Source organism: Passer montanus, unplaced genomic scaffold (assembly GCF_014805655.1).
Source record: "Passer montanus isolate IOZ18808 unplaced genomic scaffold, ASM1480565v1 scaffold2, whole genome shotgun sequence".
Classification (NCBI taxonomy): domain Eukaryota; kingdom Metazoa; phylum Chordata; class Aves; order Passeriformes; family Passeridae; genus Passer; species Passer montanus.
The window spans coordinates 3,510,376-3,526,600 of record NW_024366591.1 but is presented as its reverse complement, the minus strand read 5'-3'; the positions used below and the strand labels follow the sequence as shown (position 1 = coordinate 3,526,600).

General features: G+C 36.4%; 1 protein-coding gene across 1 annotated transcript in view; it reads right to left on the bottom strand.

The window, feature by feature from the left end:
- Positions 1 to 954: 954 nt before the first annotated feature.
- Positions 955 to 16,225, bottom strand: part of OTOG (otogelin) — a 94,342-nt gene continuing 79,071 nt past the window's right edge. Inside the window, exons 44-56 of the mRNA XM_039707665.1 lie at positions 15,653 to 15,865; positions 14,809 to 14,913; positions 14,357 to 14,467; positions 13,067 to 13,168; positions 12,469 to 12,567; positions 12,078 to 12,118; positions 11,405 to 11,480; positions 10,748 to 10,926; positions 9,851 to 9,955; positions 9,313 to 9,432; positions 8,436 to 8,481; positions 3,780 to 3,859; positions 955 to 2,513 (exon numbers count right to left, since the gene is read on the bottom strand). Coding sequence (XP_039563599.1) covers positions 2,313 to 2,513; positions 3,780 to 3,859; positions 8,436 to 8,481; positions 9,313 to 9,432; positions 9,851 to 9,955; positions 10,748 to 10,926; positions 11,405 to 11,480; positions 12,078 to 12,118; positions 12,469 to 12,567; positions 13,067 to 13,168; positions 14,357 to 14,467; positions 14,809 to 14,913; positions 15,653 to 15,865 — 1,478 coding nt within the window. The 3' untranslated portion in view covers positions 955 to 2,312. The remainder of the gene's footprint in view (positions 2,514 to 3,779; positions 3,860 to 8,435; positions 8,482 to 9,312; positions 9,433 to 9,850; positions 9,956 to 10,747; positions 10,927 to 11,404; positions 11,481 to 12,077; positions 12,119 to 12,468; positions 12,568 to 13,066; positions 13,169 to 14,356; positions 14,468 to 14,808; positions 14,914 to 15,652; positions 15,866 to 16,225) is intronic.

Sequence of the window (16,225 nt, the reverse complement as noted above, 5' to 3'; positions counted from 1 at the left end):
ACTTTTCAACCAAGAGCTGAAAGTTTGGATCTCAAATGCTTCTCAGAGTTACTGCCTTGAGCTGATGGAAAGAGGAGGGAACCACACTATAGCAGAGGGAAAAATGCTGGGCTGGTCTAACTCCTCCTCTAGTTCTGTCCCTCATGCTGGTGTTTGGCACTTCACACAACTATCATTTCAGCTGAGAGCAAAAGAAATGTCTCTTAATTCCAGCCCCCTAGGATGGCATCTGCCAGCTGGTAAACTAAGGAAGGTTGAACTTCTCCTTGGAAAATGCCAAAGCATAAATTTTAAGCACCGGGTGTCAAGAATTTAACTCAGCTCAATCCCTTATAAACAGCATTTTTCCCCCCTGGATTTCCAAACGATGGACTTCTCCCAAATTCTGTCCCTTACTGTTATTTAGAAGACAGCTTTGAAAAAGGAACATCATCTGCAAAGTGAGCAGGGACTGCACAAACAGCAGGTAGAGCTTAAAGACACATTTGGCCCTAGGTACTGAAGGATGATCACCACTACACAACAATTATTCAAAATACAGTCCACACAGTGCAAACTGAAGAAAAAAATTAGAAAAAATTATGGAAAGAGAATGTGCAGAAATTCACATTCTTTTCCTCCTGTTTTTCCAGGACAAACAGTCTGACAGTGTCAGAGTAGTGTTGCTACAGTTTGATGAAGAAGTGCTTTCCAATTTTTGTTTTGAACAAAATGGCACAGATGAATTTTGCATTTCTGAGGCTGAAAGTGAACTGTGATGAAATCAGAAAAATATGTAGATTTTTTAAAATCCATGCGCAGGTTTTCCTCCATGATGTACTACTTGTAATATCAGTAAAGCCTAAAATTACCCATGTGCACCACTTAAGAAAAATATTAGTAAGTATAATGTATTTCATCACATTTCATCAGTAAGCTGCTCTAGCAATGATAGCAAAATTAATTGTAACAAAATAAGACTTCCTGTTGTTTATTAGATATTGTAAGAATGAAATGTACAGTATACAAAATTAATATCAAAAATGTTCACATGATTGATTTTAACAATGCATTTTTCTTTGGATTTACTGCAGACAAGGAGCTTCCAAAGAGGGGTGCTGAGATCTATTTACTATTATAGACCTCAAGTGTATCACTGTATGCTATCTACCATTTTAATCTACAAAACACAAGCTACTGAATTTTTGCTTAATCTCAGTGGCATTTGTTAAAGAAGAGCAGAATAATAACATCAGCTTAGAGAAGAAAAAAATCAGATCATTACAAAAAATTTAATTTTTCAAGTTCTTAAAAAAATTGCTTTTGAAATTTCAAACCTTACAATTGTACATTTTGAATTTCAAGCACTTACCATAAGAAGCTGCATCTACTATACAGGTGACAAAGATTTTCAGTTTTGTTTTTCTTTGAGGCAGATACATATAATCCTCATTTTCTTTTTCCTAATGAACTTTCACATCTTTAAAATTAGCGTTAAACAATGTTCATTCTCCTAAAGAGACAATGTATGGTTCATTTCATAAGATGAAAGTTTTCATTTAAGTTATATCTATAAAAAGGAATATAAAATGGTTTTCATTTTTTAAATCTGTGTATTTTCAGTTTATGCCATATTGTTTAGCAGAAAGATAAAGTGACTAAAGGCTAATCTAGATAGCCTAAAGACAGCAGATTGTTCCATAAACACATGCCTGCCATAATGCTTTTCACTACAGTATAGAATACACTAGAAAAACTGAAATGATTCACAGGGAATGTTACATACAGTTATCAGTATGAATAATGTTTCCCTGACTAAAAAAAAATAAATCCTGCATTGAATCCTACATTTCTTATACATGCTCTACTTAGCAACAGGAATATGATTTAAACTGAAAATTGTTCTCATGTTGTCCAAAGAATTTTTCTTAACAGACACTAAACATACTTGCACAATTACAATGCTTTCAAAACAGTGACCTGCTGCCAGGTAAATCGGGCAATGATGTAAAACTGGAATGGGGGCTTGACAAAGAGTGGATCAGCCTTCCAGAACAAAACAGATGGTGCTCTTTCTCTTTAGATGTCACTAATGTAAATCACCTTTTATGTTGGCACGTATCACAAGAACCCTTAAAACAATCCCTGTGAGTGAAAATGAAGACAAATCACAATACAAATGATGCAAAGCCACTTTTCAGAAATTTAAGAGAGTCCAAATGTACTCGTGGTCTTTTGCCGTATACTGGTGAAATTCAATTATATTTTTAATAGATAAACTACTACAAAATTATGCTGTGAGCAGCTGGGCTTGCTGCTTTCTTTCTCTTTTTTTAAGACCATTGGCAAGAGCAATCTGTGGGCTCTTGGATGGAGTAGCTGACCCAGGTTGAGTTGCTGGTGCAGTACAACTGCACAGTCCTCCTCTGCAGCCCCAGCTCCCTGCAGCACTTGCAGAACCTGGCGTAGGTGTTGATGTTGTAGTTGTAAATGCTGGCAGAGGGGCACTTCCCGTCACACGAAACGATGTTCACCTGGCAACACACATTAACAAATGGGAGCAGGGAGGACAGTTAGGGGCTCTCAAGGGATTATGAAGACATCAAGCACAAATTCAATAGCAAAGCAGTGAGAAATGTGGATGTATTTCCTCTACCCCCTTATGAAATCCCACTACGTCTGGAAATAACCTCTGAAGTGCACTGCCCAGACGGGTCTCAATATCAATATTACTGATGCTAATGATGACTTTTCTGCCAATTTCAGTAACAGATTTGCACTATTTTAACAAAGAAGCAATTTCAGTTTTGAATTTTAAAGTGTTCATAACAACCTTGGCTTGAACACGGCACCAAATGTTCTTTCCACAACTCCCTATGGTATTAATTTCAGTGATACACTGAAATGTATCTATACTGGGTATATATGCAATGTTGCTATACTGGGTATCAGCAAGGAGGAATAAAAGAACCAATACTTTAGAAAGCCAAGGGGAATTACTCCTAACGATACCAAATGGGTAATATAGACTGTAAAACAAATAGGATTAAGAATTTGATAAATTTTTTTTTCAAACTTAATAGTCAGGATTTGTGTTTCTTTTCAGTGAAACACTGAGAATAAATTTCCTGGCTGCTCAAACAGCTTACTCTACTAAATGTACTCTTGGAGTCATTTTAGAGGCTACAGCTGTTTCCCTACTCTCTTTTATTACAGCTTTTCCAGGCGCTCTTACACATCTCACACGAGACATTTGTCTGCACTCTTGCTGCCGCTCTCAGCCTCACTGCTCAGCAGGACATGGTTGGTGTCCTCCAACACTAAATCCTTTGATAGACACACAGATAGTGCCTCATTCTTCCTTCACATTTCACAGTGTGCTCATGCTGCTGCCTAAAAAAAGCTTTCAGGACCCAGGATTCCTTTCTTCGTGAAGCTGGCATTTAAACACCGTCCCTGGGCAGATGAAAAATTACACACATCTGCAGTTGTTTTAGCTGTAGAATATCAGGGCAAAGTTCAGTTTTAATAGTTAATTTGAATAGAATAACTGCAGTATGGGGTGAAATAAGACTAAATTGGCATACATCTAAATGCACACAAAAAAAATTAACAGCCTCCTTTTTTATTATTGAGAAGATGACTGCTGAGAACAGCTCTGTGAAACACAGAAACCTCTGCCTCTGCGACAGAGACAGAGACAGTGGTCTTGTGGAACCTGAGTTCCCTTTCTTTCTTCTTTTTAATAGCTCAAAATTTTTCTCCTCTACTGAGAGAAGCCACTGTGGCCATCTACTTACTGGTGTGTTACTCCTGCAGTCGTTCTTGCGGATGGTCATCCTAACAGTCACCTTCTTACAGAATTTACCATCTTCCTTACCTGCAAAATGGGCATAGATTTAAAAATATCAGCTGAAATTTCTATCATCTCAGAGATAAGAACCCTCCTGACCATTTCATGGGTTCGAGAGACACAAAGAAGAAAATACCCAGTACATCACTGCACATACAAAACTCTGGTGAAGTAACATTAGCTACACATTGAATCACTTTAAAGATTATTTCATTCATTAAAGTACCTCTTTTTATCTTTAGTAACAACTATAAAATGTTTATTCTTCACTCAGAAGCCTTTTATGAGTAAGCCTACTGTTTTCAAAAATTTTTGTAAAATTCATCAAACTCTCTGTGGGAAGACTTGTTAATTATTCTAACTTGTTAATGATACCAAAATGGTATCATTATCAAAAGGTAAATTTGTTAATAAATTAAAGTGTATTTTCTATTAAATAAATACCACAAACTTTAATAGCAGCACTCACGTTCCAGTGGTGTAAACAAAATTTAAAATAAATATGTAACAAAATACATAACAGAACCTGATGAAGAACAGGGCTTCAGGGGGGCTTTACATTTCTGTATGTTTTTATTAAATCAAAGAACACCAGTGAAAAAAATTAAACTTTTATTTTCATTAACATTATTTCCACAATTTTTTTCGTACAAGGCACATGGATCAAATAAAAGAGATCACAAGAAATCATGAAATTAAATGAGGAGTTAAATTAAACAAGGGAATGCTAAACATGGGAAGTAAAATAAAGATTTTCAGTGTAAAGTTCAGTTGCAAGAGAACAGGAAGAGCAGGATCTTCTGAGGATGATTCTCTGTGCTGACAAACCCCCTCACATTGCAGATCTGTAAGAGAATGAACAGCCCAGTCCATTAGAGGAGTTTGCACTGTTTCACACCAGATTTTAGACACCATGATGCAGCCCCCAATGACTCTCCCCTTACAAAACTGCATTTTCTTTGAGCTAAGAAATCCAGAGATGTTGACAAAAGGGAAATACTATTAGCTCCAGAAAAGCAAGGGCAATAAAGGATTCATTGCTTTGAACAATACCCAGTATCGAATTGTGACACAATTTAATTACATCTTGATGCACAATGTCCAGTTCCTTACTCTAATCAATGTCAAACTAGTAATATCACTTAGAAAAACAAATTTTAAATGTTGTCTGTTTGGAGATTTTTGAGGTTTTTTGTTTGGGGCTTTTCTTGCCTTTTTTTTTTTTTTAATGATGTAAGCCTGGTACCCTTTCTAGACATAGCAAAGTTTCCTACAACATGAGAGAAAGGAGAGCAATAACTCTTCTTGGAAACAAATACAAACCTACAGACAAATGTCTCGCTACTGCTTGACTGAATTATGTTTGCTTAGGGAAAAAGTATATTGAGAAACAAAAAAATAAATTGTTTTTAAAAAACCCAACTCACCGTTATTTTGCGTTTTTCACAGTTCTTTTCATGGTTCTTTCTTCTTTTACATTATACATGGCGTGTAGGGTGGAGAATTCAGTGCAGCTGTGACTATGACTTCATCCAGGCTATGGTGAAAGTACATCGTATCTCATACAAAATAAATGTATAATGTATTTCCATGCATGTATTCTCATATCCAATGCTTTTTTAATGAGCTTTACAACGTTTACATGAAGAACCTTAGAAAACATGGAAGCTTTTTATATATGTAATAATATAATGAGATTCTTTCGCACCAACTGTATGGTTGAAAATCCTTGCTTGGTTTTTGGGTTGACTCATAACACTGTGGTCACTTAAAGTGACAACAATATGAAAGAGAAATACAGATTTTGATTTAGTAGTGCTGGTGTAGTTTAATGCAGGATGTATCACTCAGCGGTGTACAAAATTACAGTCAACATAATTTCTCTTACAGAAATTTGGAGGGTTGTTTTCATGAAATAAATGCCAAAACAAGCATGTTGCAATTCAAAGAATTAACATGCTTTATGAAAAAGAACAAAGATAATCTCCAATTTTCATGGACTAAGCACAGGCTTGCTGTTTCCAGCACATTGTCCTAACTATGGATGGGAAAACAATTACTTGCTTCTACGGTACATGGCACTGGAAACAAAAGTGTATGACACATCATCTGCAAAAATGTGGCTGACATAACAAGCTTTAACAAGCAAAGCAATTAGTCTCTATGTTCTAGTGCACTGTAAACATGATGGAATTAGTTTACCCTTTTAAACACAGCAATTTTACACATGCAGCAAGCTAAAGACTATGCAAGTGCTTACTACCAACAGTACATTGTTGGCTGACAACAATGCACCGCCCACACAGTGCAAAGTGAAAAACAAACCAGAATGGGAGCCACTCCGAACAACCATGAGCAGTTGTGCTACACTGCAGCTTTGGCAATAATTGGGTAACGAGAGGTCTGGCGCTCCTATCAGGGAGTACATTGTTGGAAATCAACAATGATGCTGTTTGGGTTGGTCCTACTTATTTCAGGAAAAGGTACCTGTGTGACAGCCAGCATAGGCTGTAGGAGTGACTGGGCTAACAGGGAATGGGAGGAGCACTGACACTGAAGAACCTGGTGGGAATATTGCACATTGAACAGAGCACGTGTTACAGAGGATTTCTGGTAGTATGAAAACATTTGGGAGTTACTAGATTTTGGAAAACAGAATTCAAGTATAAGATGTTTGTATATTACAGGATCACAGAATGGCTGGAGCCATGAGAGACCTCTGGAGGTCACCTGGTCCCACTTCTCTGCTCAGGCAGGCAAGTACCAGCAGCTGAGTACCACATCCAGACATAACTCGCATTGTCAACCCCATGTGCAAACCAGGAAGGATCTGGTCTACCTTGGTATAACCAAGCCACTCTGGTATCCTGAGTTCAGTATGTCCTTTGGGGCTACAACAGAGAAATTGTGTAACTTCCTCTCTAGGTTTTGATGGAGCTCCTGGCTCTTCATTTTGAAGAACAATTAAAACTGAAAGTGAAAATCACAATTGTTTCTAATGGCAAAGCATTTCAAAAGAAAACAAAACACTGATAATCCTTCTCATAAAACATCTCCTACAATTACAACTGGCTGACTGCTCTCATGGCAGCTTGCTTGGAGTCAGAATGAACTACATGATTCACAGGGGTTCTGTGTTGTGCACAAACAGGTGTGAAATCAAAACTCTAGGAATGTACTTGCAAATGCATCTCAGAAGTCACTGGGTTCTTCAAGGGTTTAACTGTACCTTGTGAGGCATGCCCCAGGTTAACTTACTTTTGTCTTTAACAATTAAGGAGCATAGTTATAATCTTTCTCCAAGCATAACAGCAAGATGTTCTGCCCTGTTGAAAAGTAGCTCAATGCATGTTTAACTGTCTTGCTAATTTGTTCAGAAGCTGGTTTATTTGGCTGCTAGGGCATTGAAGGGCAATGTCTGATAATCAAAAACTGATCTCACTGTGCCTATGGAGAATTTGCCAGAGAAGTAGGTAGGACAAGTGCTTGAAACACAGGTCCACCACAGGGAAAAATCAGGAAAAATCTTGGATATCATCATTCCCTTATGGTGGGAGCAGAGAAAAAAAAAAAAAACCAACATGATAAGTTTTGCACAGTTTCAATAATATTTTTACTACAAAATGTAACCCAAGCCAGTAACACCAAAAGGTACCTCCCAGCTGGCAGCACATAACCCACTGCAGTGACTGTGCACATGGTACCATGTCAGGTATCACAGCTGTGCAAGCTCCATCCCTCCCAGCAGGAAATACCTGCACTTTTCTCCAGATCTCTTCCACACTTTCAGGTCACTCTTCCAGCCACTTATGCAAATTGAGTCAGATTTTTTGCAATTTTAAATATTATTATACTGCCCAGTGTAAAAATTTCCTTTTAAGTTTCTTCTAATAGTATCCAACTTCAGCCTAAGGCCTTCATGAGATCAACCAAAATGTTTCAGCTATGTACCAATGTGTTAAGAAAGAAAATTATTTCTATTTTCTTGATTTGTATTAAGACATAATATCTTTCAAACTTATTCTCTAGAGAATTTTTATTTTGTTTTTTTTTTTCTGTCAGACCATCTTTATTAACTCTCACAAATAATCAAGAAAAGGGGAATTTTAAAATTGTAGAATCTTTTAAAAGATACTGCCTTGAAGGTTTCTTAACTGTCTATTAATTACTATATTCATTAGTTACAAAATTAACTCACAAACCACATAAATCAATCTTCACTTCTACAAAATATGAAGATATTAATGTAGATGAAGCACTGTTTTAAGGTGCCTTCTCAAATACAGTACCTTTTATTTTACTTAATGCAGTACCTAAAACTTTGAGGAGTTTTACACAAGAACTACAAAATAGTTGAGGTAGGAATTTCAGTGAACTGACCAGCTGCAATCACTATCAGTGGAGTAAATGTTTTCATATTAAGGTGTTTTCTTTCGATTTAACTCTAAATTAACACTATTTTCTGTGTTATTTACATGAGTAAACCTGGGGAAAGCACAGACTTTCCAATGTGAATCAAGCTTTTATATGGGAAATAATCCACTTTATTCATAAGGTAACAGATCAGAGACTTGTGAGGCAGGAATTGTCAATAATCACTTACATGTTTTGCAGCATCCTTCTAAGAATGGCACAACATAGCCTCCAACCTGACCAAGAGAGAAAATAAAGAGGAAAAACTTGATTTTTTTCAAGCATTCATTCCCATGTATCTGCACTGTTAGAAATATTTCAGATAAAGCTCTGCATCATTGTTCAGGCAAATGCAACACTGGTGAATGGATAAAGGTTTGGCTGTACAACTGAGACAGTTCTAAGGAACCAGCCCACTGCTATTTGTGAGAACTACAGCCACTCAGTTCTTGCAGGACTGCTCCCTGCTTGTGAAACATCATCGACCCAAGAGAGGATCTTTCTATCCACATGTAAATGTGGAACTGCAGAGAGCAGCAAGAGAATTCTCCCTGCCTCCATTCCCTGGCACTTAGTATAATCTAACTTTTCATATTCAAATAGAACTTTTGTTCTTGCTCCAAAATTAGTTCATAAAACTTTATGTAGAAAAGATGCTCCTGATTTTCAGATAATCTTGCCTTTTTTCAATGTTTTTGATCATTATACTGAATCACATTGTTATACATTGAAAATGTTAGAAAGGGGAGGTCCAGCCCAGGAAAGCATCCAAGTTTCAGACAGTTGTATGAAAACCAGTTTGTATTACAAGCCCCAATTAAAAAAATATATATATATATTCTAAGATTCAGAAGAGGCGTGTCCAGCTGTGTAACTCAGCACCTGGTGGCACTGTAGTCTGGTGTGTGGTTATACCTTTTACCTTTAAATGTCTGGCAAAAAATACAGACACTACGAAAATTAATAATTTCTCCCTTCTTGAGGAAAAAACATCTTTTGTCAGAATTCAATCTTTTCATGCAAACATAAATCACAGCTAGAATGCAAACAGTGGCTTGTACACTGACCTTCACACATTCAGTTTCATTAAAGGGTGGGCATCCTACTGCAGAGGACACCAGAACTGCTCCTATTGCTGTATTGGTGCATTCATATCTGATGCAGCTGGAAATCCAAACAGCACCAGGCTGTAAAGAATTTTAAAACAGAAACTTTACTCAGCAAAAACAGTATTTTAAGTATTAATTTAAAAATTTCATTGAATGACATCTTGCTTGAATCAACAGTAATACAGCAAAATATAATTTAGATGCATATTCTATTTAAGTACTGCATTTGAAAGCCCAATTAAAAAATACATAATGTGAAGCAGGTTCTAAAATAATCAAGTTGATGGTAATTCTCTCACATATATGAGAATCCTTTTATTTTTATTGACAGTAATACGGCTGACTTTCCAAGAAATTAATACTGTTTACATGCAAAACTATTCCTAGTATTTGGCCAAATAAAGCTCTGTACATTTTTTTATAACAAGATATGTACAATATTTCATGATTTTTGGCTTACTTCTAAATATTTTGAGGTAATAAATATGCAACTCACCTTAAAACTGGTAACTGTGCCATTGCTGAAAGTGTGGAGACAAGACATGTTCTTGCAGCTACCACAGCAAGTTGTTAAATCTTTTGGAGGCTGATAGACTTGGTTCTGCCAAAATCAAATAGATTACTCCTTGTGTGAAATCATCTTGCAGCTCAATGTTTTACTAACGTAACAGGCAGATTTTTTTCAGGCATTTGATTTTAGGGATATTTTTAAAATAACTTTCAAAATCACATCGCTTACATTGGCACTGCACACCCACGAGGCTTTTACAAAATACATTTAATCTTAATTGAAGGAAAAGGGAAGAGGTTCCAAATCTGAGAGAATTAGCTGGTCTTTCTACGACTTTCAAATGCAACAGCTTACTTCAAGAACCACTAAAATCTTTTTACACATTAGCCATTAATTAATAATAAAATCAGAAAAAAAAATCTGCATAATATTCCCATAGTAATGTATTATATTTTGTAAAAAGACAATTAACATTTGCTTATTTTATAAAGCTGTTTTCACTGCATTTAGAATTCTTCTTCTATTCATAATTATTCCCTTTCTGATTCTTATTCAGCCAGTGTCTCCCAGGAATTTGTACCAGTTTGCACATAAAGCAGCTGAAGCTCTGCAGGGATGCAAGGAGGAAGCATGCCATTAATCCAAGGATGCATTCACTATGTACTTGAATTTGTGTAAGATTTATGCAGCAGAGAAAATAGTGGAGGGAAGGAGACTTTTCAAACTTCCATCAGAATTGTTGTAGCACATCATTAGATGGAAATATACTAATTACTCTTTCCAACTTGTTCTAAGTGACTCTCATCTGCTCAACAAAACCCATCACAATGTAATTCAGGCCACGAGACACAACAGACAGGTCTGAAGTTCTGAATTCCTTACAGCTTTGCACTTGACAGCGCAGTCTATGGAAGATGTGTTTATTCTGTAGTATTTAGTGGAGGGATCAACCACATTTGTACAATAGGAAATATGGCAAATGCCATCTGCACTGTGCTCCACGATCCTCTGCCCAGGAAGCAGCACACCTCTCTCATTACTCAAGCAAACTTTGTCTCTCACTGCAAGAAAATACAAACAGCATTCTCAGGACAATCAGCCTGGCATCAAAACTCCACTAAAAACATTTCAAACAGTAAAACAGGAATGGAAAAAGCTACTCTATGTGTTTTAGAATTAGGGGCCACATTTTCAAACAAATCATTAATAGTAATTTAATGTTTTGCTGCAGTCACCAAATCTTTTCAAATATAGCCATGCATGAAAACTAAATATATAATATTCTATTAGCTGCACCCAAGTGACAGTGCGGGCTTCTTCAATTCTTTTATTTTGTAAGACTACTTCAGGATAAGAAATGTACCTGAGAAATGTTTAATTACAGAGGACACAGAGGAAAATTAACACTATTTGTGAATTAAGTAAATTAATCCTGTCCTCTTCAGTGCCATGTTCAAAGTGAATTCCTGATTTTTAATTCCTAATTTCCCTTAGCACTTGAAAGGCTAATTCTTTGAATTAAATTATTTTCTGACTTACCACATTTGTACTTCACACAGTTACAGACATTTTCTGTACTGTTCTGAAACAGTTCATCTATCTGAAGTTTCTGCCCCTACGGGTATAAAAACAGGGGGAAAAAATTATACATGAAACAACAGTGGGTTTTCTTTTTATATGATTTTCTCTTTTAAACAACTTTCCTGCAGAATTTAGATAGCAGTATCTCTCTGCTTAGTCAGCAGAGTGCATGATGTATGTTAACATATTCACCATAACAAATAATATTAACTGCGATGCGTGAAAGCATTTAGTTCAACACTTTAAACCCAAAATTTTATCCTGACTTTTCTATTCTGTGTGCATGAAAGCAGTCCTACTCTACCAATATATTGGGGCAGAATATGGTAATAGAAAGCTCTGGAAATATCACAGCTGATAGCCATTTCAGAGCTTTATTCATATGGTAACAGATCAAATGAATAAAGTTCTGGAAATAGCAGTGCTGTAGAGTCATTTTATTCTGCAAGGTATTTAGACTTAGGTGGCTTCTTAAAACTGTTACTGTTTAAAAATTACTCTAAAGTAATTACTAAAAAAAGAGGTGATGCTGTGCCATTTCATATTTCACAGATAAAACCATTATTCAGATACTGATAAAGAGATTTATTAAGAAACTATTAAAAGAATAGTGACAAGATACATTTCATACCAGTTTGCACTGTGGTTTGGGGATTGTTTCACATGCACATTCTGAAACAAAATACAACATTAGAAACAGTAGGTTAGCAATTTATACACCACTTGCTTACAACAGAGCAACAGAGAGAATAAAAATTCCAGGTATAAAAGTCAGCAAACTCAATACAGTAACTCTTACAACACTTTCAAGATAGTAAATAACCGAGTTTGGACAGACAAATTCTACAGGATGCAAGAAAAGCAAAACAGGCAGATTAGGAAGTTCTGCAGCATGAAATGACTGTTCTGTATCATCTGTTCACGAGCAGCTCAGAATGGTGTAGCTGTCTGAAACCAAGGGGCCAAAGCTGCTGTCACCCCTCATTGTCTAAGGCAGGTTTAGTGAAAATCAGTGATTTTACCACACGTGCGGAAGGGGCAGCACTTCTCCGGGCTCCACACCTCCACCAGAGACATGCCCAGCATGCACCTGAATTCAGGACAACGATGTGTTTCACACACTGAAATCAAAGCAAAGAAAGAACAATAAACACAATGTTGCCATTTTTAGGTGAGTGGAAATACTAATCAAGATGCAGTAAACGACTTATAATAAATACATTTAGATAAGATCTTAATTTACAAGACTAATAGTAAAAATTTGACTGTTAGATATCGATTGATAGCAGTATGGAGTACAAAATACTCTAGACAAGTATTTAAATAATTTTAAATATCTACAATTTAAGGTCTGGAACTACTCACTTCTGTTTCAGGCCTCAAATTTTGGAAATTTAAAATTATTAAAATCTGGATATTTCATGATACAGATACTAGAAAATGCTTTACACACATGAAGTTTTAAAAGCAAAGATTATTTGTTCAGGACTACAGATGATAACTTGCTTATACAGCAAGTGGAGCTGTATCTCTAATCCATCACTTTGACACTGAACATCCACACCACAACATTTCCCATGTTCTCTGTTATTTAAAATATTAAAATCAGGTCAAACTTACTGCACTGATATGTAGGGCAACACCTGTCAGTAGTGTTGCCATCCACAATGAGAACTTCTCCTTCTTGACATTTGGGAATTTGATCCGAGCAAGCCCCACATGCTGGAGAAAACAATCATTTACATCTAAAACATTGGAAGAAATTTTACTACTGCCTAGAAAATTTCCTGTAAGTTTGTCCCAGACTCACATAAAAGAGAGCAAGGGTGGTCTGCATTCACTGCTTATAGACAAAAGGATAATTTTCAGTGCAGCTTGCCCCTCTCTCCTTTGTTCCCTGCTATAACAGGGAACAGCAAACATGATTTTCCCTCCTTCTCCTGTTATGAAAAATTTTGCTAGGTCTTCTCTCCTGCTGTTGTTTTTTTTCAGGAATCTTCAATCCTCAATAAAACATATCTCCCATGATCCCAGTATTATTCTCCCACCTGAACACACATGACAACCACAACAGGGACTGTTCAATATGTACACTGCAAAGACTCATTTTATCAAAAAAGAGTCAAAAGGGGACTCTGCAGACAGTGAGAAGAGCCAAATGCTGCCCATTGCTAACATGATCAAAGCAATCTGATTACTGTAAATAACAGAATTTTAATTCGTATTTCCAATTAACACTCAATTTTTGCATGTGGAAGGTTCTTTCCTTCCCAGATATCTGCTCAAAAACAAAATAAACTCAACAGCACCTCATTATCACATCATTATCAAGCAGAAAACAACTGCATGCTAAGACTGGCATACTAATGGCAAAAGTGCAATTTTATTATTGAATTATTTAATTAAAGGCTAAACCCCAAAAGTATAAATAAATAATAATAAATAAATAGTAATAAATACACATAATACTCTAATATGGGATATTTATCATCAATTAAGATGGTCCATAGCTGAGACAGCAGAGTACAGGGAATAAAAGCCTATACAACTTCAGTCTTCTTTCAGATAAAATATTTGTGTATCTAGATCACACTGCATATGGACAATCTCAAAAGCCCTGAATTCCTTCATCCACCACAACTCCTTTACTTGACCAAGGAATACTACTCAGTTGCACAAAGCTGTTTTGTGACTCTTGATGGTTGTTGGCACTTTTAGAAAATAAATTTAAATAATTTTAGGTTGTTTGCATATTTTAGAAAATTAATGCCATCTTTTAACCACTTTCAAGCCTGACTAAGTTGGGAGACCTAAACTACAAGGAATCTTAATTGGCAAGATAATAACAGACATAATTGCATATGCAAAACCACACTCAATCTCGACTCTCGACCAGTCAGGCTACTGTACCACATATATAGGAAATGCAGCAGGTATTCTCCACCCGAGAAGCAATTAGTGTTTGATCATCTTGACAGCTTGGCATCTGCTCCAATGGCTCGCATTTTTCTGGATCACATTCTGAAAAAAAGGGCAACATATATTCCTTCAGATGAAGCTCAGCATTCCTCCTGTGTTATGCTACATCCCAAGGAAAGGCAGTGTGGAGTACAGAGGTACGACAAGCTGCTTTAGAAAAGCTTTTACCTTGTATCCCAAGATCTTGCCTGATCATTTAACACAAGACTGCACCTGCTCAAACTGAGGCACAGACCAACCCCGAGCTACAGACAAAACTGAATTTTGTAAATGGCCATACTAGCAATGGTATCTACACTACCCTTACCCTTCTGAGTTGATCTATTTAGTTCACTGAATGTCTTTTACAGAGTGCACTTCTTCATGTTTCAAAAGAAACCTACCACAAACATAGCTGGGACAACAGGACTCTTCTCTGTAGTAGGTGACCAACTTCTCCAAGCTGCTACACTCAGGGATTAGGAGTTCACAGAGACTCTGATTACAAACTGTCACATAAAGGAAAAAAAAAGAGAACAAGCATCTTCTAAACTATGCATTTATAAATTGAGTGGAGCTGTGGCTAGCAGTATTTGCAGTTAAATACCCCAAAACTCCAAATTATAGGCATATGAAAAACACAATGGAGCAAAAAAATTCCCATGAGACAGGATTCAGAAGTGCTCATCATTTGCAACACTCTCCATGGAGGCAATGTTAAACTAGAGCTGAGTCCTTGCAAGAATTAAAAAACCAAACCTCCTCTGGAAATCTCACTGCAGCACTACACCAGCTGGTCAAAACATGAAAATTGCTTGCAGTTTCTTTTTGAAACTTTCGAAGCCAAGCAAGAATTAAGTGAAAAAAAAATTTCCATCAATTTTTACTGCTCACTTTATAAATTAGATAAACAATCATTGATTTCTTGTTCCTCAGAATTATCCAGATCATTTGTTTGTATTTGAATATTAAAAATAAAACAGTTATCTCTAAATTTGATGGAAACACAATTCATATTCAAATAAACACAGCGCTATTTCAGTCCTCCTATCCTTTACCTCTACCTCAAAACCTACTGGATATTGAGCCAAATATCTTCTACAGTTTTCTACATCATCTGTAAATTCAAACCGAAGTAGTTTCCATTTTGTTTGAAAGTAGCATGTGTAACAGGAAAGCAAACCTCAGAGAAAGGACAACTGCATATTCCAGTATATGCAGTATTCACAACCACGAAGGAATACTTACTACAGATCTTCTGAGGACAGCATGTCTGATCATCAGGAACAAGCAAGGCCACTTCTGCAAATCGCTGACACTCCAAATTGTGGATCTCTGAACAGTTGTGCTCCACTGGAATTATGGTCTCAGTGTCAACACACGTTTGCATACAGCATCCGCTCAAAGAAGTTCTCCAGATCTCACCCACGGCATGAGGTGCTCCTGAGCTGTCTGTACAGGCTAGATCAGGACAACAGAAAACAGAGGTAATTCCTTTTAAATTCCCATTTATTTCACCATTTTTTCCATTGTGGATGTGGATCTATGAAGCACAAAAATCCCACAGTTTTAAAGGCTTGATTATGTCCATCACCCCACAAAAAAAAAGAATGAGGACAGTCTGTGACTGAGTTTATATAGGAAAGCAAGACACTCAACACCTTCCAGAAGATCCAGACCTCCAATTTGTTTTGTGTCTCTACTGCAAGTCACGTAAAATGCCAATCCAATCCTTCATTTTTAAAGTAACGATCCGAAAAGAAGTTACTTTTGTATTTCACAAATGTCAAAACTATTATTAATTTACAGTGCTTTAGTAGT